The sequence below is a fragment of the Quercus robur genome, chromosome 5 (genome assembly GCF_932294415.1).
Source record: "Quercus robur chromosome 5, dhQueRobu3.1, whole genome shotgun sequence".
In the NCBI taxonomy this organism is placed as follows: Eukaryota; Viridiplantae; Streptophyta; class Magnoliopsida; order Fagales; family Fagaceae; genus Quercus; species Quercus robur.
Window position 1 is genome coordinate 64,836,438 of NC_065538.1, and position 25,732 is coordinate 64,862,169.

At 34.7% G+C, this 25,732-nt stretch overlaps 1 protein-coding gene across 1 annotated transcript; it reads left to right on the forward strand.

Moving 5' to 3' along the window:
- The first annotated feature begins 8,550 nt into the window (after positions 1 to 8,550).
- On the forward strand, positions 8,551 to 24,438 carry LOC126726688 (obg-like ATPase 1). The gene is made up of 12 exons (XM_050432013.1): positions 8,551 to 8,821; positions 9,173 to 9,340; positions 10,756 to 10,879; positions 11,178 to 11,269; positions 13,030 to 13,128; positions 13,839 to 13,952; positions 16,831 to 16,895; positions 17,850 to 17,966; positions 20,771 to 20,846; positions 21,096 to 21,188; positions 21,720 to 21,770; positions 24,129 to 24,438. The coding sequence occupies exons 1-12, from the start codon at positions 8,735 to 8,737 to the stop codon at positions 24,225 to 24,227; spliced, it is 1,185 nt and encodes a 394-aa protein (XP_050287970.1). The 5' UTR covers positions 8,551 to 8,734; the 3' UTR covers positions 24,228 to 24,438.
- Positions 24,439 to 25,732: the final 1,294 nt, after the last annotated feature.

Genomic DNA, 25,732 nt, shown 5'->3' on the forward strand with positions numbered 1-25,732 from the left:
TCTCCCTTATTTGATGAATGTGTTTGTGTGTATATTTAAATTGATTTATTTGTACATATTTAAATATTTGATTATCTTCTCTCAAAACACTCACTTAAATCAATTTAAATATACGATTATCTTCTCTCAAAACACTCACTTTCTCTTTCTCTTGGCACTCTCATGGCTACTCCCTTTCTCTCGTTAATATCAAAGCTATGTCACTAATAATGGAAAAATACCTCTAACTCGTCCTATCTTGCTCCTCTCCGCAAGGTTTTTATCATCTCAAAGAGGGGATCGGGCACCCCCTAACCCCCCCCCCCCCCCAACCAATATTGCCATCCCTAAAAAGAAATTGAAGCATATACCCCTAGTGTGTTAAAAAGAAAAAAAATTTCTACTAAGATCTTAACCATTTGCACTTGTTATCTTTCTAATCACACATTAATTAAAGTGTCAAGAGTATTGTAACTCAATTTGCACATCTTGATGTTTCCATCATATCCATTTTAAGTTTAAATTTCCTAATTTGGTTGTTGTAACTATTGAATCATCAAATATATGTACAAAAAGAAGAAAAAAAAAGTAAAAATACGTCATAATATTTAGAACTTTCTTTGTTCATACGTTTATTCACATATCCCTCTTTTCTCTCCTTCTTATGAGGCCATTGCAAATCATTTTCCTTAACACGTCAAAATATTTTTCCTTGCCAAGACATTACAGTCAACCCATTAAAAGTGGCTCAGTCTTTTGTCTATATTAAGATTGTACAATTATTTATGATTAAGCTCTAATGGCTAAAACAAAAATTTTAAAATTAGCACCTTCTACTTTGTTTGCTGGACCTATAAAGAAAAAATTATTGTAGTAGGATTTCTTCATTGGATATAATTTGGCTGAAACTTAGGACTCAAAACATGTTTAAACTTTGCAGCCAAACTTTTTCCTTCTCCATTTGAAGCCTATTGCATAGTAATCCGTCTTCGGTTTGGAGGAGTATAACACCATTGGGGAGGATTGGTAACAAGTAAAATATTCTCTCACGCATCCTTCTTGGCCATCATTCAAACATGAGTTAAAAATAATAAAGGAAAAGTTTCACTCCAAAAATGTGATTATATTTTGATTTTAGTTTTTATCTTTTTATTTGCATTTATCGTTGTGTCCTTGTTGTAGTATACAATTCTACTTTCCTTTTTTCTCCACAAGTGGAATACAAGGAAGCACAGAAGAAGAAGAAGAAGCGAGCAGAAGATCATCTTCTTGTTCAAATCTCAAAGTCGACATGAGCAATGTGAATCTAGAACAAAATGACTAATGGGGAGTGTAGGGACACGATTATTTAACGGCCTAATAATAATGTTGGGCTCGCACATGAAAGATCTCTCACAATATGATTTGTAGAGAGTGGGCTTGAAAGGCTTGCCTTTGATTACGGGGCGATGGTTCGGTTCTGATTTTAGAGGAACTCATGTAGAAAAAGGGGTTGGGTTTGAACATTTAAATCCTATAGCGTCGTATCTTGAGGGGTTGGACTCCTCGGACTTGGTCCGAGGAGTATTAAGGTATTTCCCCAGTTACCCGGCGGTGGGTTTTTTCTTTCTGTGGTGTGCAGATATCATTAAGGTGTTTTCACCCTTGGAGTCTTTCTCCTGGAGGTGGGATGGGAGGCTCCCCTTTTTTTGCCCTCTTTTCCCGCCCCCCTTTATCCAGATTACTTACTTTTTCTTTTATACTAGCCGACGCTCACTGTCCTTCGTCCACGTGTAGGGTCAACCTTTCCAAGACTGATATTTGTCCCGTCAGTCTAATCCCAGAATCGTTGGGGGTGGTTGATAAAACCGAAGAATCCGACTTTCTTGGGTGCAGAGTCTTATCTGGAAAGGGTCATAAGGGTAGCTTTCCCGAGATATTTTAAATCTTCTTTCAAGTTTGGTCCTATACCGTTTTTGCCCCTCTTCTCGGTGGAATTTTGGGTCTGCCGAGGACTGAACTGTCCTCAGCAACATCTCCGGGCCATTTGGGTTTTATGTTATTGAGCTTGGGCCGTAGCCTTCTTTGGCTTGGGCCTTTGGACTCCCCACGAGTAAGTGGACCTGACCCATAAATTATTGGGCCCCACAGGGAGTATTCAACTTGAATTTTAAACAATAAACACCAATACGGGACTCAGATATCAAGTAAATCCTAATAACTACATTTCTTTTGGTGGGAAGAGAAAGAAGGGATGGGGATGTTATGCCAGTTTTTAATCAACATTATATAAAGATGTTACCAACAGTAAACTCTGCCTAGATTAAGGAAACTCTTAAAATTTGTAATGGTAAGGATGTAAAATGGAAGTTGCAAATAATAAGAACATTGTCTAAAATTACCCAATAAGTTTTAAAACTCGGGTATGCAGCATGAATTTTTGTTGTTGTTGTTGATAAATATATGCAGCATGAATTGATTAAACATCAATGCAAGGTTATATTAACCACTTCCTTAAATAATTAATATAACATATAGGACACACTTTAACCCAAAAGGCCTAAGCCCAATGGATATGTGCTTAATTATGTTATATTAAGTACTCATTCTTCTCATCTTTATTCAATGTGAGACTTCACTCACACGTGTAACCCAACAATCTCCCTCTTACGTGTGAATCTCTGCCTCTCTGTGGGCTTCAAGACCTCTCTATGGGCCATGAACAAGTCCTACTCACTCCCCCTTGTCTAATGAGTTTTTCACTTTATCAATGCATCATCCATGGCTCTCTCGTGGTCTCTCGTACGCCATTCATGGGAACCACGTGTCAACCTCGCATGCACATCCATGGGAACCCCACACGTCCATGTCCATGGGAACTTTGCACCACACCATTATTTAGCACCATTAGCAATATTCCTTTGTTGGGCTTTTCTTTTCTTTTTCTTTTTTTTTCCTCCAGGATCTTTGTGTGTGGGCCATTTAGGCTTTCTCTGTCCCCGCTGGGTAGGGACCAGGAACACCTCACCACTTTTGCTGCATACAACTTGGCTCTGATACCACTTGTTGGAGAGATAATGGGCTTTTCACTTCATCAATGCATCATCCATGGGTCTCTCGTACGCCATTCATGGGAACCACATGTCAACCTCGCACGCACATCCATGGGAACCCCGCATGTCCATGTCTAAAGGAACCTTGCACCACACCATTATTTAGACCATTAGCAATATTCCTTTGTTGGGCTTTCTCTGTCCCTACTGGGTAGGGACTATGAACACCTCACCACATTTGCCGCATACCACCATGGGCTCTGATACCACTTGTTGGGGAGATAAATACCTTGAGGAGCTTCCTTGAATAATTAATATGACATATAGAGACACACTTTAACCCAAAAGGTGTTTATCTCCCCAACAGATTGAATTATGGTATTGATACATTAATCAAAAAACTCAATATAAACTTAATCCACATATATAAATAATATACATGCATATATAGGTATATACGAGTGTGTTAAAAAAAAATCTTATTTTCTAATACTAAAGTCATAGCTTATAAATTTTAGTATACAAAATTTTCAACTATTGAAGATAACTTATCATCTTTTGCTAAACAATAACAAATATTATAAAAATTAAATTAAAAAAAAAAAACAAATATTGCCTAAACAAATAGGTTAACATGGGATATTTAACGTTGTAGGTAATAATGCAATAAAAGATAATATAAAAAAAAAAAAATATATATATATATATATATATATATATATATACATCGAAATATTGGTATTTGACCATAAGAAAGTAAAAATGTTAGCTTGTTGAGAGTTTTTTTTTTTACATTAAAAAAGAGTATTACTTTCTATTTTTACGGGCACTTAAACAAGTTATTTGTCATTTGATTTAGATACAATTTTGGTGTTAATGGAGCTCAATCTATTAAAAATATATATAAATATGGAAAAAATATATAGTACTATGAATATTGCTAAAAATTTGGGGACATTCTCACAACCCACTGGCCTAGCCAGCTCATTTGAAGGGCCAATATTGGAAGGGTCAATAAACATTAACCCCACCAACATGGCCTTCTCGTCACAAGAATGGATGACAGTCGATCTTAGTTGTATCGAAAAACATTTGTACAAAAACACATTTTTGTCCCTCATTCTACTTTGTTGGGCTTTGGCTTCTATCCCTTTTCCTCTTCATGTTTTGCTTCTATGTCGCCACTTCTATGTTCCATTACTGTTTCTTTAGTCTTTATCTTCTAGTTGAAGGTGTGGAGTGAGAATGTGGAAACCTAAACATATAATAAAACTGCTCCTCTCAATAGTAGTGTGCATGGGTCAGGTTGAAAAGTTTTTTCAACCCAATCCAACATGGTGGGTTAAAAAAAATCCAACCCAACCCAACCCAACTCATCCTAGGGGTTCAACCCAACCCAACCTATGTGGATTGGGTTGGGTCGATTTGACCCTTGATGGACAATTTTTTTTTCATTATTATTATTATTATTATTAAATTGAAGAACAACACTACTTCAAATAAGAGCAAATTTATAACTAAATAATTATGAGCATAACACCAAACAAACACAAACTATATAAGAAAAACTTAGGGTTTGGGTTTTATTTAGGAAGAGAGGCAAAAAAATAAATATCAAAATTATATAATATATATTTTTATAATTTAAAAATATATTAAATATAAGTGGGTCGGGTTGGGTTAGACGGGTTTGTAAATCTCATGACCCAAACCCAACTTGACACATTGTAAAAAAAAATAAAAATTCATGATCCAACCCAACCCAACCCATCATCTCTTAAAAATCAACCCAACCTGGTAGGTTGGGTTGGGTCGGGTTGGTTTGGCTAGTTGGTGGGTTCATTGCATACCCCTACCTCTCAATTTTCATATTTGGTAACAAAACAATTCATCAAAACATTCTTAGTCTTGAAAATGCCATTTCACAATCCTACAATGAAATTTCAGTAGTTTTAATTGACTCCATTATCTAATTGTGAAACTTTCATACAAAAATTTGGGAACTTTTAGATATGAATCTTCTTTTTCAATGACAACACTATCAATTTTGTAGGCAAAAATCATACAAAAAGAACAGTTGCATATAAAAGTTATGACCTGATAGTTCAATGGTTGGCATAACTATTATGACACTTCTAAAGAAAACATATCCTAAATAGGACTTATTTAAAAAGCTAAAAACAATAAGGAAGGTACTGAACATTTCCTTCCCCTAGTCCATATTATCTCATTCTTCCATGTGTGAGATTTTCTTAGCCTTGAAGAGATGACTGTTAGGATATTTGCCCTTTAAATCCTATTGTATGATGTTATGTATGATATTATGTTGTGATTAATAAAGTTGTTTTATTATTATCTAAAATAATGGTAGCATGAATATTTGGACATTATCATATAGTCCATGAGATGCATAGTATGTGATTTATGTAATTTAGTCATAGAAGATATAAATCACAAGTTTTTTGTAAACTCATAATTTTAGTTCGTAGTTGGTAATGAAATTGGGCATTTCATCTGCGAAGACTATAACATATCAAATAAGATGATTTATCTTGATCATAGAAGTGGAGATTTCTAGTTGATATATTTTAAGTGTTAAGACATATTGAACTGGACTGTTGTAAGATTTATTATTCTACTAATGACTGTCAAATAAATTATAAATCTCACGATTTTTATTTACATCAACTCTTAATCTTGAGAGAATAATGATCCTGATCATGAAGTGTAGGTTACTTTGATATATTAGGAGTGAGATCTAAAGACACAATCAAAACCTTAGTATATTGGGCAGTAGTGTTGAAGGAATATATATTTTCAAGATGGAATTCATAATCTCTTAACAAATATATAAAATATTCCCTTTAGATAAATTTAATGGGTTCAGTTATTCAGAGTGTCAGGCCTAATCACTTTAGTAAGGAGTTAGTAAAGTATATATTTATGAAATTGGATTTCATAAATATATGATGAATAACTTAAAAGATTAAACCAGGTACTTAAGGATTAAAATGTAGTATTCTTCAAAGTGACAGTCAACATACATAACTTTGTATTACTACGAATATTTTATGAAGGAGTTGAATGTATAATAAAGTCTTGGAATATAATTTATTAATAAGGCATAGAGTGCAATTATATTTATATAGTTGTATTAAACATAATTAATGGTAATTTTGGGCTTGTCAAGAGTTGACAAAAAAGCCCAAAACCCATAGGAGCTAGTGTCTTATTTGTCCCCTTTTGGTTCCACTTCAAGCCACACACTAAAACCCAATTGGAATAGCACAAAAGGTTAGCTCAATTAAATAATTAGTTATTAGGATAGAAACATATAGAATTTTGTAAATGAATGAAATGGTGTATATGTGAATGTAAGCTATTCTTTAATTCTCCCTTGAACACATATATATAAACTGATTGAGAGACCACACTTCTTGGGCACAAGTGAAATTGGAGTGAAGATTAAAAATGTTCCCAAGTACTTTTAATCTTTGGTTTTGAATTTCACCACATCAAGGTACACTCATTTGTTCTTAAATTCTGAAATTTACATAGTACATGTTATCAATTGCGAATGAAGTAGATTCATTAATTTTCTGCTGCGTATGTATTGTATGCAATACAAACTATGTTTTTCTTATAGTGACAATTAGGTTTTACTCATCCTAAGCCTTTCTAGAATGTGTGTATGTCTATATAATTTATTTGTCATATAGATTATATTACCATCTTGTAACTCTTGCTTTATCTTTCTTAACACAATCACAAGTATCTCTCATCTTTTCATCCCTCTATTTACCCTTGTCTATAATTGTTTTTTTTTTTTTTTTGCCCCAAAGAGATAAGGACCCCTATTATCATATGCACCTGCTCCATGTAGTGGGTGCACCAGATACTTTTTCCTATTTCCATCAATTTTTTTTTGCGCGTATTAAGAGCATTCACAACAGGAAATGTCATCTTATTCAATTTTACCATTTCAAAAAACTATTTTATCAATTATACTATACCATGTTACAATACTCTAGCATCCCACTTTTATTTTACAATACAACACATTAAAATAATATAAATTATACAATAAAATAAATTATTTAAATATTATTTTTTATTATTCTTTTACTATTTCTCTCTCACCACCAAACAACTGCCAAACAACCATAACAACATAGTGAACACACTGCCACCCCCCATATATCCCAGCACCACCATCGGATCATCAAACCAAAGGCAAAACCACTAACAAAGCCACCATCGGAGCCAACAACAAAGCCACACACACAGTTCCATGCCGATTTTCCACAGCCACCACAACTCCACACCGATTTCCACCACATTGGACAACAATCTCCACACCACAACCCATCTAACCCACATCAAACAAAACCCACCACTTGAACCATGCCGCCAGAGAAACCCACGCCAAAATAACTGACGCCTCCAAAGAAACCCACCATTGATCTGCCATGATCTCCACCAGAAACCCACTTGATCTTTACCCACAAACACAACAAATACCCACCAATGCAAGACCCACCACCACCACCACAAGATTTAACGCCACCAAACACAGCATACAGTACTCACCACCATAGCCATGGCAAGATCAGCCTCCACTTGGTCCGTAAGCATCGCACAGCCTAAAGGAAAAATTAACCACCAGTCAGGATCCTCCACGAACAACCCATCAACAAACCTCCACGCCACGCTGATCACTGTGAGAGACCCATCAGACCATGCCAGGTGAGACAATGGCCAACGACGGCCTGGGCTTGGCGTTGCTAGGCGATGGTGGCCTGAAGGAGAGCAAAAAGAGAGGGAGAAATCACTACGAGAGAAAGCAAAGGGAGAGGGAGAAATCTGAGAGAGGGATAAGTGGGAGACAAACTTGAGAGAGTGGGAGAGTCAGGAAGACAGAGTTGAGAGAGAAAAAGAATAAAATAATATTTTTTTGGTTTTACAATTGAGCTACAGTGCGATTCTACATTTAGAATCGTACTGTGGCACAATTGCAAATTTTTTTGTAATAGTCAAATTTTGCAAGGCTAGCTGTTGGGGGTTTTAGGGCAAAATTTGCCAAATAGTAGCTTTTTAGAAAAATTTTTGGTACATAACATGTAGATGAAACATTTTAGTAAGTTGGACTGTTTTTAGAACTCGAGTTTAACAAACTCGAGTTCCAACCCATTCCCTCTTGGATAAAGTCTGACATGGACCCAAAAAAAAAATGTGGAACTCGAGTCTAGGAAACTCGAGTTCCATTTGTACAAAACTCGAGTTTCCTAAACTTGAGTTCCTTGTGAAAAATCTTGGAACTCGAGTTTCAGAGACTCGAGTTTCACTTTTTTTAAAAAAAAATTTTAAAAATAGTATAATTTACTAAAATGTTTCATCCATATACTTTTTTGTTAATATTTTTTCAAAAAGATGTTGTTCTACAAATTTTAAATTTTTTTTAATAAAAGTTTTGTCTATTTCTATTTATTTCTTATTCTTAAAAAAAAAAAAAACTAGCTTGGGTTTTATTTGTACGCGTTGTGCTAACGCGAGGACCTGATCGCTTATGAGTTGTGAGCTGTGGAGTGACTAGGGTTGTACTTCTAACCTTTCCCAGAAGACAAGAGAAGAGAGGCTCGAATTCACTCTCCTTTGCCTCCCGCCCACTGCTTTGCGCTCACTACCACACCCGCACTCTCTCTCTCCCTCAAAACTCAGAAACAATGCCTCCAAAAGCCTCGAAATCGAAGGAAGCACCTGCAGAGAGACCCATTCTTGGTCGATTCTCATCTCACCTCAAGATTGGAATTGTACGCTTCCGCTTCTAATCCATTTCCAGATTCATTATTCACTTAGCCTCTGTTTGGTTTCCCAGAAAACTCAACATTTTTTGTTGATACTTGTACTAGTTATAGTTTTCTGAATATGGTGTTATTCTGAATATGGTGTTATGCTGAATTGTCCATGCAAGTTCATGCTCTTATTGATTTATTATACATTTTGTTTGAATGTATAGCATTGTGCTTCGATGATGGGACTAACTCTGAGCATATCGCAGTGTATTTATTTGTTAATTGTTTTCTTATAGTCTGTGTAATAAATTTGTTAACTTTGATGTGTTTGTAACATATATATTTAATGGGTCTTATTGATTTTCTCAGGTTGGATTGCCAAATGTTGGCAAATCGACTCTTTTCAACACGCTGACAAAACTCGCAATACCTGCTGAAAACTTTCCCTTTTGTACCATTGAGCCCAATGAGGCCCGGGTTAATGTCCCCGATGAGCGGTTCGAATGGCTCTGCAGCTCCTTCAAGCCGAAGAGCGAGGTTTGTGACTCCATTTCTTGAAGCCTCTTGAAGAGGAGAAAAGGGTTGCTGGAATATTCCTTACCCTTTTAAAATTTACTTTTATTTAGAAGTATATATGAACCTCTCGATCTGATTTACGAATGCTTGGCATTAGGGATTAAGTCTTAGTTATTTAATGAAAATACTATCTGCAATTAGTTTATTTGATGGAAGTATGTGGAGAGAAGGATCAGATTTCAGTTTTTAGTTTAAATGGTTTTAATATATGTATAAAAAGTACAATTTGATGGAATTCATATATGGACTTAACTTGAGCCTTATTGTTATTTCAAATTCATGACACAAGCGTTTTTGTGGGAGCAAAATCCTCAAAACTCAAAATCCATTGTGGTTGGTTAAAATTTGCATTAATCGATTTAGATTAGATCAATCTATTAAAAAAAATGAGTTTAGACTACAAATTGTTCTTCAAATCTCTTGTTTTGAAATCGTCAACTCCATATGCAACGGTGAAGATTTTTAAGATGAACCATGATTAATAAATTTCACCTCCCCATTATTGAGCTTAGGCCTTCTATTGCGTTCCTGTGAGGTAAGATTTACCAAAAACCTGGTGATCTAGTGGATGCTGCATTCTCTTTATGTATAATTCCTGACCTGATTAGTCCTCTTTGTCCCTTGTTTGGCCTAGAGACATCCTGACATTCAAAGACCCTTTAAATTGTGAAAGTGGCTAAAGGGAAAAAGAGTTGAGAGAGATTTTCCATATTTTTAATATAAGGTGTTAATTGAAGTTATAGATCTCTTTCTTTTCTTTTTTGGTCCTTTCTTCTTCTTTGAATACCAGTAACCTTTACAATATAATTTATGATTTGCCAAAGGGAAGAATATTTGGTATAAAGCCCCTATTCTCTGGTGAATGATTTGATATGATGAAGGTGGTGGCAAGAAGTGTCCAAAATTAGGAAGCAGTTCTCTTTACTTTGTCAGAACCCCAGATTTAAAGATTGTAAGAGTGTGCCAGTATCATGAATACCTTAAATAATTAATCACAAAGGAACTAAAACTATAAGACAAGGATCTAGAAAATTTCAGGATACAAGCTTTTGACTTTTAAAATGAGCTTTGCATATTGTGACTAATCTGAAGTTATTGAAAAGTGGAAAGTACCTTGCATGTTCTGAATCAATTAGGTTAAGTTTAATTTCTTAGAGGCCAAATGGCGATGGAAAGTGGTGGCAGTGTTACATGTAAGAGAGTACCTGTTGATGAAAGATTCATCCAGAATATAATTAAAAAACCTGATATATACACTTCCATGTGGATTTGTGAAAATAAAAAAAAAGGATAAATAAGTTTTTATTTACTTTGTTATTTGTTTGTTCATAATTCTTAACTTGTTCTTTTACATATTCATGTAATTCTGTGTTCAGGTTTCAGCTTTTTTAGAGATCCATGATATAGCTGGACTGGTGAAAGGTGCTCATGAAGGACAAGGGTTGGGCAACAATTTCTTATCTCATATACGAGCAGTTGATGGCATTTTCCATGTTTTACGTAAGAAGCTTATATTTTGAATAGTACATGTATGAATGTTGCATCTACTTTTACAATTTACATGCTCTACCAATTTGTTGAATCATATATCTATGGGTTATATTCCTAGCAAATATTACGGTTAATTCTGTTGTATTTATGTCTTTCAATGATCTTGATTCTTGTATGTGTGCTTCCATTTGTGTAATTGGTTTTCTGCTTGGTTTAAAATTAAAATAACATGTCATCCCTATAATTGTCACCTATCGAGTATATTATTGTTGTAATATTCACTTCTACTTTCCTTTTTTCCCCCTAGGTGGATTTGAAGATCCAGATATCATCCACGTTGATGACTCCGTGGATCCTGTAAGGGATTTAGAGACTATTAGCGAAGAATTGCGGCTAAAGGTATGCATTATATTTTTTAACTTCTTGTATTGACTATCAGTCATGAGTTTAGTATTTATAGCTACTGCTTTCTTTCATCAATAGTTTTTAAATGCATGCAAATCAAGTAGAACATGGCTGATTCCTGCATTGGAATTTATGATTTATATTACATTCAATAAAGTCTAAAGTTGGTGTCCTTGAGATGTATAGATGATGATGATGATGATGATGTGTGTGTGTGTGCGCGCACGCGTGCGTGTGTGAGGGGTAGAAAGAGAGATGCCATGACAAGGATATGGGTGAGGAATTGGTGTCATATTGATGCATAACTCTCTGAGTATATTAAAGAGAGCAAAAGAGAGGAACATATTCTTATATCCGCTAGAAGATTCCTTCCCCCCCAACCCCCCTTCCCACCCTCAGCTTGTTATTAAATGGTTTGGTACTTGTTTCATGGCACTGATGGCAGTACAAAAGAACATTGGATTGTGGCAATTCTCTCTTCTTGTTCTTTGATTTACGAATCAAGACAAAAGTTCAATGAAAAGAGTATGTAATTGTTTCAAGTACAGATTGTTCATCATTGTGAACATGATGTACTTTTTTTCAATAAAACTTCTATTACCTATCAAAAAAGAAAAGAAAAGAGTATGGGTCCTTGTCTATATAAGTTGGATTTGTGCATGCATGCTTAAGCTTGGGATGGGGTTTGGCTAATTCCAAGCCTAAATATGGAGCCCCAAACATGTTCTAAAGTTAATTTCTAGCACTCTTGATGACCTTATAAATAAACTGTCATGGAACTTTAGCTCAATTTTCTTTTTATAGAAGATTTTCTTGGTGAAATTCACATAGTTAATTGCAGAATGTGGTGTATTTGGAGGGAACAGAATGCTAGAAGTTTTGAGGGATGTGAATGGTCTTTTCTTAAGATTAAATATTTCTTCTGTCTTACCTTGCTGGATTGGAGTGTTGCTTTTCAATTTGTTCCCTGTTTTACTTTCATATATGTGTTAAGAGCATTGTAGTTTGAGAGTTTGATGTACCGCTCCCTGAGTACAACCCCCGTGTACTTGGGACTGTTTATTCAATAAAATTTCATTACTATTAAAAAAAATTCATTTATTTAATTATAAAACTTATTTGGAAGAAGATGAAATTTTACTCAGTTCTAACCTTGCTGGCTGCGTTGCAGTCTTTGGCCTCTTTAGATATATGCAGATATAACCATAATGGCTGGTCATTTTGCCTCCTACTTTTGCTGGTTCCACATGGTAGTAAGGGACCTAGAATACAAACAATGAGGATTGGGAAACAAATTGTTATAGTTTATATGATGTTGTATATGTCTTAGACATTGGAAACTCGGGGCATAATGGCGTTGCTAGCTGCAGGTATTTAGAAGTCTTTTGTATGATTCATAAGATACACAAAATGACATCAGGTAATACAAGCAAACTCATATATGTGATGGTGAGTAAAAATCTTAGGAGTAACATATAGTGCATCATGAACTTGATAAGTTCATACCCTTCTCATCTTTATACCACTTTCAATGTAGGTATTATTATTTGTACCTGCATTTCTTCATTGGCAGTTTTTTAGTGTTTTGATGGTTATTTCTCCTAATTATGATTTTGTTAGTCTATAAATTTCTTTGTTCAACATCCCTGTAGTATTGCTCCTTTTTTTTTTTTTTTTTTTCCAACTTACCTATTTATTTGTCCATATTTGAAGAAATTTTCTAACCATGTGCCTTTCATGTGACTTATATGTAGGATATTGAATTTATGGAAAGGAGAGTAGAAGATCTTGAGAAAAGCATGAAGAGGAGCAATGACAAGCAGTTAAAAATAGAGCATGAGCTCTGTCTAAAGGTTTGTGTTTTGATAGCGGGAAACAGTAATGCTTACTTGAATGTGCAACCTTTAGTCATGTGTGGTAACGTTGAAGTAGCTGAAGATATTATCCATACTGTACAAGGTTTGTTTAAGACATATTGGTTGCGTTGTTGCATCTATACTGATTACTGAGTCAAAGTATGAATTATTTTACAGCTGTAGTAAATTCACTTTTAGTTTTTGTGTACAAACACATTTATTTCTATTTCCCTTTGTAAGTATTTACATATAAAATGTGATTGCACTGCTTTCCAAATAAATATATAGTTAAAATATGTATACATGAATGGGAAAACCCTCAGACAAGGTATGAAAATGGGTTGTAATCATTGGGAGAGTTCTTTCAAGTCCTTGATTACGTTAGACCATCGACTGAGAACATGAAATGAACCAATGGTGCCTGAGAGAATGCTATAATTGTAAAAGTTTTTGACTTATAAAAAAAAATTGTTAAAGGTATTTGATTGCCTTCCATAATCCAGGGAAAAAAAAAAATCAAACTCTCTGTTAAAGCATGAAATCTGATCCTTGAGTGCATCTTTGTTTAATCCTTTTCCCGTTACATAGACTCTTAAGGTTTTGTAGATGATATATTTTTGTACTAATTGAGCATGCTTGCATTCACGAAAGTTCGTTTCATACAGTCGCCCTTGTGTCACAAATATGGTGTTGTTAAATTTCTACAGGTCAAAGCATGGATTACTGAAGGAAAAGATGTCCGTCTTGGGGAGTGGAAAGCTGCTGATATTGAGATATTGAATACTTTTCAATTGCTTACTGCAAAACCAGTTGTGTACCTGGTGAGTTGTCTTTTCATGTTAAGATAAATTTTCTTAATGGTCCTAGACTAAGTTAGCTATGCTTGTCTCGTAATAGATCTGTCTTTTGCACCTAGGCCAGCGTAAGCGCAAACTTCAAGCACATGCTTAATTGAAATGAAGTGCAAATTTAAAAATATAATGTAAAAAATTGAAAAATAATTATTAATAAACATTATAACGATCAAGTGACCAACTAATCATATAAAAGATTGAAATATAACATTTTTTATGTTTCTCTAGTGCTTTACAAAATATACGTAATCATGATATTTGTTATGTGATATTATGATTAAAATAAAGACATTAAGTACATGGTTGAATCAAAACATTCCCAAAAGACAAAGGCCAAAAAGCATTAGAATGTCAATTTATGATTTCTATGTCTGACAAAAGCAATGCAATTCTAAAATATTTAATCACTATCCTCGCAATAGAATTTCAAGTAATGATTTCTATGCCTAACAAAAGCAATGCAATTCTAAAATATTTAATCACCATCCTGGCATTAGAATGTCAAGTAATGATTTCAATGCCTAACAAAAGCAGTGCAATGCAATTCTAAAATATTTAACCACCATCCTCATTGCGCATAAGACGATCATAATTGTCATCTCAAGATTGTTTGGCCTAGGGAAAGTTCGTCTTGCTTGAGTCTTCTTTGATGAGATGAGCTGTTTGTGAAGTGTCTTTCTACATGGAGTTTTACGTCTTTTAGTATGGGTAAAGGGGTGTCAGTGGGGTTGGGGTCTTGGAGTGGCTGGGTTGTTTATATTAATGGTGGCGATATGGCTTGAGGAAGGAGGGATTGGTGATTCACGGTGGGTCTGGGAATTTGGTAGATTTTGCGTTTGGTTTGAAATCTGGGTTACTGTAGTGTGGTGCGGTGATGCTTCAAATAGATCAGTGTCTGCTTTGATACCAAAATTGACGCAGGACAACCAGAACAAAACTGAAACAACAATAAAATAAAGGGATATGACCTAGGAGTCAGCACCTAAGCCTGGCTTGGAGTCAGCACTAAGCTTGGAAACCACTAGGAGTCAGCACCTAGAGTAGACTTGGAGTCAACACCAGACCAAAGAAAGACCAAACAGACATTTTTTCATTCATCAAAATATCAACTATCTCCTCAAGGAGTACAATAGGATGCTTATAAAGGATTGCTAAACCCTAGTTCTAATTGGCTAGGAAACCCTAATTGCCTTATTACAGAAATAACCTTGCTTCCAAATTAAAATACTAGTTGCCCAATAAACTAATAGGACATAAAACATAAAAGTACAATTGACTTGCAAACATAAATAGTACTAAATAATAATCTTCCCGCATCATTAGGTGTATGATATCATATCATAAAATTGAGTTTTGTATAACAAATCAACATTGATTATCAATAGCATTACAATATGACTGCTATATTTCACATTTGTTTTTTTTGAAAAGCTTGTTTTTGTAAATGCACCCCGCTTTAGAGGCGAAAAGGGCTAAGCTTCTTGTGCTTTGCACTTAAGCACACTTATAGCTAGCTTTTACCTTCAGTATCCTTGGCCTCAGCTTGGATGGTAAACGGGTGCTGGGGCGTGGGTCTTAAGAGCCAAAAAGAAAAAAAAAAAAAAGATCTCGTCAGTTATCCAATGGCTTTTCTTATAATCAGATTATTTATTGGCAATTATGGCTTTTGACCCAAATGTAACTATATAATAATGGACTGTTCAAGCTAATGTTCTTTGGACCAAATGACCTCTTCCCCTCCCACAATCAAGGGGTGGTGGATGAGGTCACATGTTCAATTTTGTACAATGCAAGTTTTAGTTTTCTATCAAAAAATTATGGACTTATCATTATATATTTATATATAATTGTAATAAAACTCTTTTGGTTTGCATTTCTTTGTTTTGTCAAGACTAGTCCCACAGAAATACTTAAAAAGTCTTTAAAAGACTGTTCTTTTCTAAAATGATTCTTACCTATAAAAAAATAAATTGAGCAATTTAAGAATTATTACCCTATAAAAAAAAGTAAATTGAGAAATTTAAGTTTGTCCATGATTCTACTACCAATTATGCATCTTGAAATCTCTTAATTTGAGTACACGTTTCCACTATAACTGTTTTTAACTTCTCCCAAAACTCTTAAATGTTTAAAATATCCTCTTCTCAAATTGTGTTGAATCTAATTCAACAACAGTGTATGCATCAAGAATTGCTGAGGAAGGAGAGGAAAAAAAATAGTGTATCTTTGAAATATATAATGGGGTTAAACTCAAGTATAGTACATTAGGTGCAGTACATTATGTTCTCCAATTAGTTGCAGTGCATGGAATTTAATTGTCTTTAGAAATGATAACAATGCTTGTGTTTTAAGTTTTATTGGTCAATTTTATCAAGTGTTTGAATTTTAATTGGGGAACCTAACGTGTTGCTACCTAAGTTTTGCATTATATATAAATATACTGGCAGACACCTCAACCCAGATAAATTAACAACTGATCTGCCACTGTGGTCCAACATTGGTCTGTCAGTCTCTGGGTTTCTGGTCTTACTAGTAGAAAACAATTAGAAATTTCACTCTGTAGTGTGCCTCTTATCTGGTGACCAATAAGGGAAAAGCATTCTCTATTTGCTGAGATTTTAAGATATGGTAGAGAGAGATTGTTGTGTATAATATCATAGGAATGAAGTCAGGGTCATATCCATGTTATGGTTCTTGGCTGTTTTTAGGATGAAAACTGTAGTGATGATAAATAAGGGATGGAGGATGTGGTCATTAGTTTAATCTGTATAAGCATGTGATTGTGTTTTCCTATCAAAGAAAAAAAAACTAATGTGATCTTAATTATATCCTATTTTCTCTGCAGGTTAACATGAATGAGAAAGATTACCAAAGAAAAAAGAACAAATTTTTGCCCAAGATTCATGCTTGGTATGTCCTTTATTTTCCATAAATTAGTATTTTTCCATAAATTAGTATCTTGACTTTTCATTTCCGATGTGCGTCTGTTTGTTGCTTTCATGACGTCTGTCTTTTTGCTTGTGTGTGTCTATTTGTGACTTTCATGATATGTGTCTTAATTATATCCTATCTTAACTTTCTATAATGTGAGCTACCTATCATAAATCCCTCTTGCGTTGAGTTTGGAGCTAATGTGCAAACATTAGGGGGTGTTTGGTAGAGGAGTTTGAGTAATGTTGTTTGGGTGTTTTTGATATACGTGTGGGTGAAAGTGTGTGGAAATGTGTGTAAGTGTGTTTAAAATGCTCAAAAGGTTGCTTGAAATGCCCTACCAAACGGGGAAGTATTTTATGACACTAATGTGTGGTTGTGGAGTCTGTGTGAAGAAAAACCTAATTATGATTTTAGCAAATTCCACAGCTGGCCATTTTAGCTAAACTGAGCTTACTGCATCAGTGCATCTAGTAGACGTAATGATTGCTTACTCTAGAAAGCTTTAAATGCCAATGACGTTAATGGTCTAATGGCACCTCCCTAGGTACTTAGTAGTTATTACCTAAGGGAGAAGGGGGTCTCAGGTTCAAGACCCCGGGGGGCAGGGGTGGGGGTAGATTTAGGATATTTCTAACCATGGTTTAAAAAAAGGAAAAAAAGAAAGCACTAGAGGAGTAACAAAGAAAATTTTATATCTCCCCTCTCCCCCTGCTTCAAATGACCATTCTTTGTGTTCTGCCTACACTGAATATTTTTCTGCTATATTTTCCTTTACACCTTGATAAAACTGCAAGTGAGTTCATCTCTTTCTTCTCCTTCACCACCAACACCCCGCCCCCATCCCTCAAAGCCTTTTAATTTCCTTCAATTTCCTTAAGAATTGCTATTTGTGGAAAGGACTAAGAGTCACATAATTCCTTTTATCCTCAGGGTACAGGAGCATGGGGGTGAACCAATTATTCCTTTCAGTGGTGTGTTAGAGAGGAATCTTGCTGATATGCCAGAAGATGAAGCGGCAAAGTACTGTCAAGAGAACAATGTTCAAAGGTATGTTTTTACTGACGAGGAAAAGATGACTGCTAAAGTTTTATGTAAATGTTTAGCTATTTGAAAGAGGAATAGCATTATGTGGTCTGTGGTTGCAAATTTAACATTAATTTGAAAAATTAATGCTAGGAATGTAGAGCTGATGCAAGATATATTATGTGAACTTGTGTTGATTAACCATTGTAAACCTATCAGCATTTGATTACTTCACTTATAATATTCTTGTTAAAGATGAGAATAAAATAATATAAAGAAGCGGAAGTAAGAAAGAGAGAAGAACACAAGGGATTGCGTGGTTTGGCCTACATCCACAAGATAAAGCCCTAGTGGCTACATTCTTACTGAATAATCAAGTCAACTTTTACAGTGAACCCTTAATAGGGTATATATAGACTAGAAGCTTGAGTTAGCCTTATATGCTTACAACATAATTGGGCCTCTTGGGCCTTTACAATGACATAAACCTAATACCTTTAACTATTCTCTTAAGATGTAAAGGGACGTTTCAATTTCTCCCTAACTTTCCTGTAAATTCTAATGTGTGGTACCCAGTGTTTTGTCTTCTTCTCTCTTTAAAAACTTCAATTAGAATATCAATACTTCAACCTTGAGTGATAGCAGTCTGTAAGGTGTAATAATGAAGACACTTTTTCCTTTAGAAGTTTTCATATTTTCTCCCCTCCAATGAGAAATATTGGGGAGATTTTGTGAGAATACATGGATGAAACTGGCTTCCAGTATTGATAGAAGTTATTTGTAAGTGGAGGAGAAGGGACTCGTTATGGTTACATAATTGGACCTGATTGTGTTAGGTTAGGAAATCTTGAACTGGAGCACTTCCAGTTGCTGATCTCATCGTCTTATCATATTTCCTGTGGTATTTCTATCTGAGTTTTTCTTGGAATGGGCTTGAAATTATTGTAAGTGGTTGGAATTTCAAATTTTGTCCAAAACTTTGGTTCTGAACATCTGATACAATTGGTTTGGTCACATCCCTGTTCTTGACCTCTGTTTTAATGATTATTTCTGAACTCTGGCTTCAATCACTTTCACTAAGTATTGAGTATTGACAGTTAAACCTACCGCACAAAATATTTTATGGGCATTTTAAAGTCTTCAATCACTATTCTTAGGAAATATCCAATTTTGCTGGACTTTTAGATGATTTTGATCGGTCATATATCCAAAAGATTTTCAAAAGTATGGTGATACACATGTATCAAGGAACTCTATTATGGAAGACGTGTTGGTACCTGTTGCTCTCCCAGACTCATAGAACTGTGAACAAATTACTATGGAATATTGGTATATGGGTTATTGTAAAATTAATGAAGTTCCGAATTTTGAACATTTGTGGAGCAAATGGCTGACATGCTTAGGACTTTCAAAGACAATGTGGGGATGACTTCACAGTTCATTCGCATTAATAAGTTTTTGGGCAGATACCACTTTTGGTCCCTGAAGTTTGCCACAATTTTCCAATTCAGTCCCTGGAGTTTAAAAGTAGCAATCAATCCTTGAAGTTTGTAAAATGATCCAATTTGATCTGCATGCTAATTTGAGCACTAACGTATCATGTGGTTGGGCACATTTATAATAAAAAAGGGTTTGTATAGCCTAAAACTTATATGCTATCTATGCGGGTGGATTAAAAGTACCACGTGTTGTGATGGCTTACTATTACCATGTGGAATTGATGTGGAAAAAAAAGGAATAAGATTTTTCACTTTCTAATTTGAGTTTGCTTAATATATCTCTACTCCATGTTTGGGTGATGAGAGAATACAATAATATAAGAAGGAAAAAAGGGTAATTGTTTTACAAAACTTTAAACACCAAATTGGAAAATGGGACAAGCTTTGAGGACCAATTGGGTATTTTTTCAAACTTTAAGGATTTGATTACTTCTTTGGAAACTCTAATGGGGCAAAATTTAAGTACCAAAATTGATATGTAGAAAATAAGAGTAAGACAAAGTTGTAATCTGATATGTGGAGTTCAAACTTTTTACAGAAAGACACGTGGACATGTTATGTTGTGCCTTTGTCCTTTTTCCATTAGACTGTTATGTCTAATTAAAGAGTTTGTGTTATTTAGTAAATCATATCTGTGCTGTGTTTAGGTCACGTTCCTTGGCCGTGTTCTGCAGTATTGCTGTACTAGAGAAAATCAGAAATTACAGGGTGTTTTTAGTCCTGTGAAGACTCTGGCGTGTATATACCTCTAAACTTTCAATTTGCATCTGACACTGCCAATTGAAGGGCTTAACTTTGTGTATATCATGTGAACCTTTTGTTAAATTACCGATTATCCCAAAAATTTAAGCTACTAGGATATGGTAAATTTAATCATTTAACCACATTCTTCTAACACTCCCCCTCATGTGTGGGCTCAAACTACATTTTTATAGGTGGGGCCCAACACATGGGAATTTAAATGGAAGGTAGAGTGGAGTAGACAAGGATCAAACTTAGTACCTCTTGTTTTGATACCGTGTCAAATTACCGATTTTTCCAAAAGGTTAAGCTATTAGGATATGGTAAATCTAATCATTTAACCACATACTTCTAACACCTTTCAATTAAAGGCTGGTTTTTCTTTGAGCAAGCCTCTCCAGCAACCACTAAGGAAGTGTTGTTTCCACTGAGTATCTCAGCCCTTCTAGTTTCTTAAATCATTTTGTCCATGTTGGTTTGTGTGCTTCCAATTATTTGTTTCTTTTGTTTTGTCTTAAACTCTTAGACTACATATCCAAAAAAGAAGTTTGTAGATAACTATGACTAATACATTCTACTTTGCTGCAGTGCCCTTCCAAAGATCATAAAGACTGGTTTTTCTGCAATTAATCTTATATACTTCTTCACTGCAGGACCTGATGAGGTAATATATCTTCCTTAGTAGTTCTTATTATCATTATCATTTTTTTGGTTACCTGCTCTCTTTCTTTAAATCTAATGAACCATTTGATTTGAATCAACCAAGACCACTCCATCACCGTCCATATTTGATGATTTGAACATTATTTTCTCCATTTTATGTTCTTCCTGTCTATAACTTTGCTGTACCATGTTCCTCATCATTGCTTTGATGAATTAATGGCTGAATGTCCAAATAATTTTTATTTTGTAGGTCAAATGCTGGCAAATTAGAAAGCATACAAAGGCTCCCCAAGCTGCGGGGGCAATCCACACTGATTTTGAGAGAGGATTCATTTGTGCTGAGGTTGTTCCTAACCCATTCTTTGGCAGTTCTCTTTATTCCAAGCATTATTGTTCACTAGTATATTGCCCATGCTGCATGGCCTATTTGAAAATTATATGTAAATAAATTGAAACTATATCAATAACTAGTGAGTACATGAAACTATTATTGAATTTTATCTAAAGTAAATTAACTCTCTTAATAAGTAATGACTTATCAAAAAAAAAAACTCTCTTAATAAGTAATGAGTCACATTACAAAACACATTAATTTTGTAATGTATATGTAATACATACATATACAGAGCCACTTGGTGCAAGCATTGTGTGTAATGTGTAAATTTTACTAAATTGGAACATAAAATTAAATTATGATATGTAATCAAAATAATTAAAATTGATATAAGATTTTATTTTAAATTACTTGATACTTTCTGTAATAGAATTTTAGTTGAAGCGAAAATTCAAATTTCTTGAAGGTGGTAAATTGCCTAAAATTACCTCCAACCTGCCCATTCTCAAATTAATGATGTGGATTTTCTGGTTATTTTAGGTAATGAAATTTGAAGATCTAAAGGAACTTGGTACTGAGGCAGCTGTAAAGGTATATATACTTCACTCTTTGAGATATTGTATGTGGCTATAAACATTTACTTCCACCTGGCCATTGCTAGTTTGCAACCCAAGTGAATATGCAACTCTTTGTTTTTTGGTTTTATTTTTGTTGGTTTTGGGGGTCAATTATAAGCCTATTTGTCCTATGCGTAACACAAATGAGAGGTAGCTTTCTCCAATCCCTAAAAATCGGTAATATTAAGAGCACATAAATTTGTTTTAAACAAAGTTAGGATAAAATAATTGAAAATCTTGTCTTGGATCTCGCACTAAAAGGTTAAGTTTGATGGGTTGCAATGGGCTAAGCAGTGTTAGGCATTGCATGGGCTTCAGAACTGATTGTAGTCTAAGATTCCTTGGAGTTAGAGTTTTTATGAGTATGGCAAAGAGTGACATATGGTATTCTAGTGAATATAAAATGTACTACAAAACGAGTAATTATGAGATGTTAGGATTATAGAAGGCTTAAATATGTACTTATATAATAAAAAAGGCTTAAATATGCTTCGGGGTGATTTTATTTTTGTCCTCAAGAAAATTTAGTATTTCATTTTAGTCCTTAAATCTTTTAAACAGTTTGTCATTCTCATCCTTGCCATTATCTGGCTTACAAAATTTGCTAAGGTGGCTGGCGGGATGCTTATGTGTTATATAATTTTTTGTAAAAAAAATTGTCATTGAAAAAGCCACATCATCATCTTAATTTTAATTAAAAAAAGATACATCAACTAAAAATTTACTCTCAAAATAATTAAATTAAACATTGCAAATAGATTAATTTCTTTTCCTGTCCTTCATTTCCCAACTTTCATGGCAACCAAGCACTGCATGCACACACTTTCTGCTCCTTCCTTGGCAACCAAACACCCTCGTGTGTGCGCATACACACTCATTTCCCCCAACTTTCTTGGCAACCAAATACAGCACAGTCTCACTCTGCCAATTTCTTGGCAACCAAACACAATGCACGCATGCTTTCCTTGCCACTGTCTTGTCAACCAAACACAGCACGCATGCTTTCCTTGCCACTGTAAAACGCCCAAATCACCAACTGGCAGGCTCCCAAATTGTCAAGCAATAATCACCTAAAAACTCAAGAAAAACCCAAACATCTAATTTACCCAATTGGCCAAGCTTGTAATCCTGATATGCCCATGGCTGAACCAACCTGATTCACCCCCTACTCATTCAATCAACCACTTGCTTTGGAATCACACTTACCCACCCATCAAACTCACTCAAACACCTCTAGAAATCTACCACCATCCCTCATAGAACTCCCATTACCAAACCCATGTCATAAAGCTGAAACCCACATCTCAATCCTCAATGACCAAGGGAGAAAATAATAGAACCAAGGAAGATGGAGAGATACCAAAAAGATAGGTCAGCCATGAGGGTTAGAGGAGGGAGTGGGTTTTGGTCATAGGGGAAGAGAGAGAAAGCAAAGTAAAGAAGAGGAAAAGATGAAATCGGTAGGTTTGTAGGTGTAAATGCTTTGTTGCCTCTTATCCTCCTCATGGATCCTCAAGATCCACGTGTGACAAGTTGGGATGCTGGGTATGGAGAGGGTGATGGGAAGATGTTTGGTAAGTGAGAAAGAAGAGAGAAAAGATGGGATGCTGGGTATGGAGAGGGTGATGGGAAGATGTTTGGTAAGTGAGAAAGAAGAGAGAAAAGATGTAGATAAAGAAATGGGGAGATTAAGGGAAATTGATTGTGAATCAAGATTCTGGGGATTGAGTTGTTGGGTTTATATTTTTATTTTTATTTTTATTTTTTTTTAAACGAGGAAGGAAGATATGGGGTTTGTTTGTTTGTTTGTTACTATGGTATTAGGGTGATATGAAATGTACCATCCCATAAGAAGAGTACTTATGGGATGGTAGAATTATTAAATTTTATAGCTGAAATATACCTATTGTATTGAAAAGGGCCATGTATTCTTTTTAGTGTGTCACATCAGCATTCAATATACCACGTATGCACTTTCTTTAACGGCAGGTGGACATAAGAACTAAGTTGATACATTTTAAATCTTTTAGGATCAAACTTGTAACTTTTTAAATTTGAGGGATCTAAATTGAATTTAGAATAAATTGCAGAGGCCAAAAGTGTATTTTAGAGAAATTTTATTGGTTTTTATTTAGAATTTATATTGAGAGGTTCCTTAGTCAAATGGCTTTTAGATCCCAAATGCAATCAAGATGCACTTAATATCAAGCAGAAGTTAAATTTGTTGTATTTTTATTTTATTTTTCAATTGATTCAACTTTTGAGGACTATGATTGAATTCTGTTCTAATTTGGCAATTAACTCCTTTTTTTTGGGTTTATTTTTCCAACAGGCGGCTGGGAAGTATAAACAGGAGGGTAAAACCTATGTGGTTCAAGATGGAGACATAATATTTTTCAAGTTCAATGTTTCCGGGGGTGGGAAGAAGTGAGATACGCTTTCAATAGGCCATTTAAATTATTATTTTGTTGAACTAGATAGTGTTCTGAGTTTATATTACTTGTAAGCTTTTGTAACCAAGAAAGGGAAAAATAGATAACATACTTGTCTTCCGGTTTGCAGTTTGTTTAAAACTTATTTTTGTTAAGTAAAAGTTTTGTAAGAGTTTGATACATAAAGCAATTGACTGCCAACTTCTAAGATGCAAGATGTTTTTTTTTTTTTTTTGTTTTTTTATTATTATTTTTTTTTAAAAATGTTTCCATGAGGAGGAGAGTTTGCCATACTTTTAAGCCTGCCCACCATTACCTTTTTAATCGCAAAATAAAACTTTAAGGCCTGTTTGGATTGAGATGAAGGAAGGGGGAGTAAAGAAAAGTTGATCAAAAATTAGGCGTCTCTAGCAATAAGAGATAGGCATTAAAAATAAAAAATCATGGGCATATTCTGTTCAATTGCTTTAGGCATATCTCTGTGGACTTTTGCCACTGGAATGGAACAAATTTGAGTGAATAGCTGACCTCACCTCCGCTGGAAATCACATTTCCTAGTACGACTTTCCAGACAAAAAGCTTAGGAAATGGCGTTTAGTATGAATTGATTTATCATATTGATATTGAGTTGGAGCGCTGTTATAGTTTTCCAGACAAAAAGCCTAGGTGACTCCCGTGACGGCTGCCTAACATGTAGGATACAGACATAAATTCTTTTTCTTTTTTCACACTAATTTCTCAGGACTTGTTAAGGTAATAAGTTGATTGGAATAGCATTTTCGCAAGATTTTATACTTGACAAAACTTTTGTTGTGCACCATATATAATAGTTCACATGAGTAGTTATCAAAAAGAGATCGTAAAAATGTCTGAACTGTCGGTGTTTTAAAAATTAGCAGCGGGGCTCAAATTCTTGGAACCTGATATGTCATGCAAACGTAAGAAATATTGAGTTGCAGTAATAGTTAAGAAATCATTTTCAGGCAGTTAAAGTAGGTTTACCTGTCTAAGGTTAGATCTTGGTACTAATTCATAATAACCAAATCGAATTGTGAGCCTATAAGTGAAGCAAATTCAATGAAACAACAATAGTCTTTTGTTCGGAAAAAAAGAAATTCAACCAATGGATGTTGTAATGCTTGGCATTGTTATGATCAAAAACTCATATGGGATCATCATGATGCCTCCCACGAAGTTTCCTTTGCACAGTTTGTTTTCAACATGTCAAATGATTCAACTACAAAAGAAGAAAAAAAATGAAAAAGCCAATGAGCATCCAGAATTCCCATTTCCGATAAAAAAGTAAAGATCGTTTTAACATTTTAATCAAAAACCAAAACCATACAGGCATATTTTTTCTTCTTCTTCTTCATCTTCTGTACATATTAAAGTTGCTATAAATGATCAAAACAATCATTGTTTGTTAGATAAGTATTAATGTCGGTCCAGATCATCCAATAATGGCTGCCATTTGGCTACTGCAAAGCACTGAACCCCACAGGTT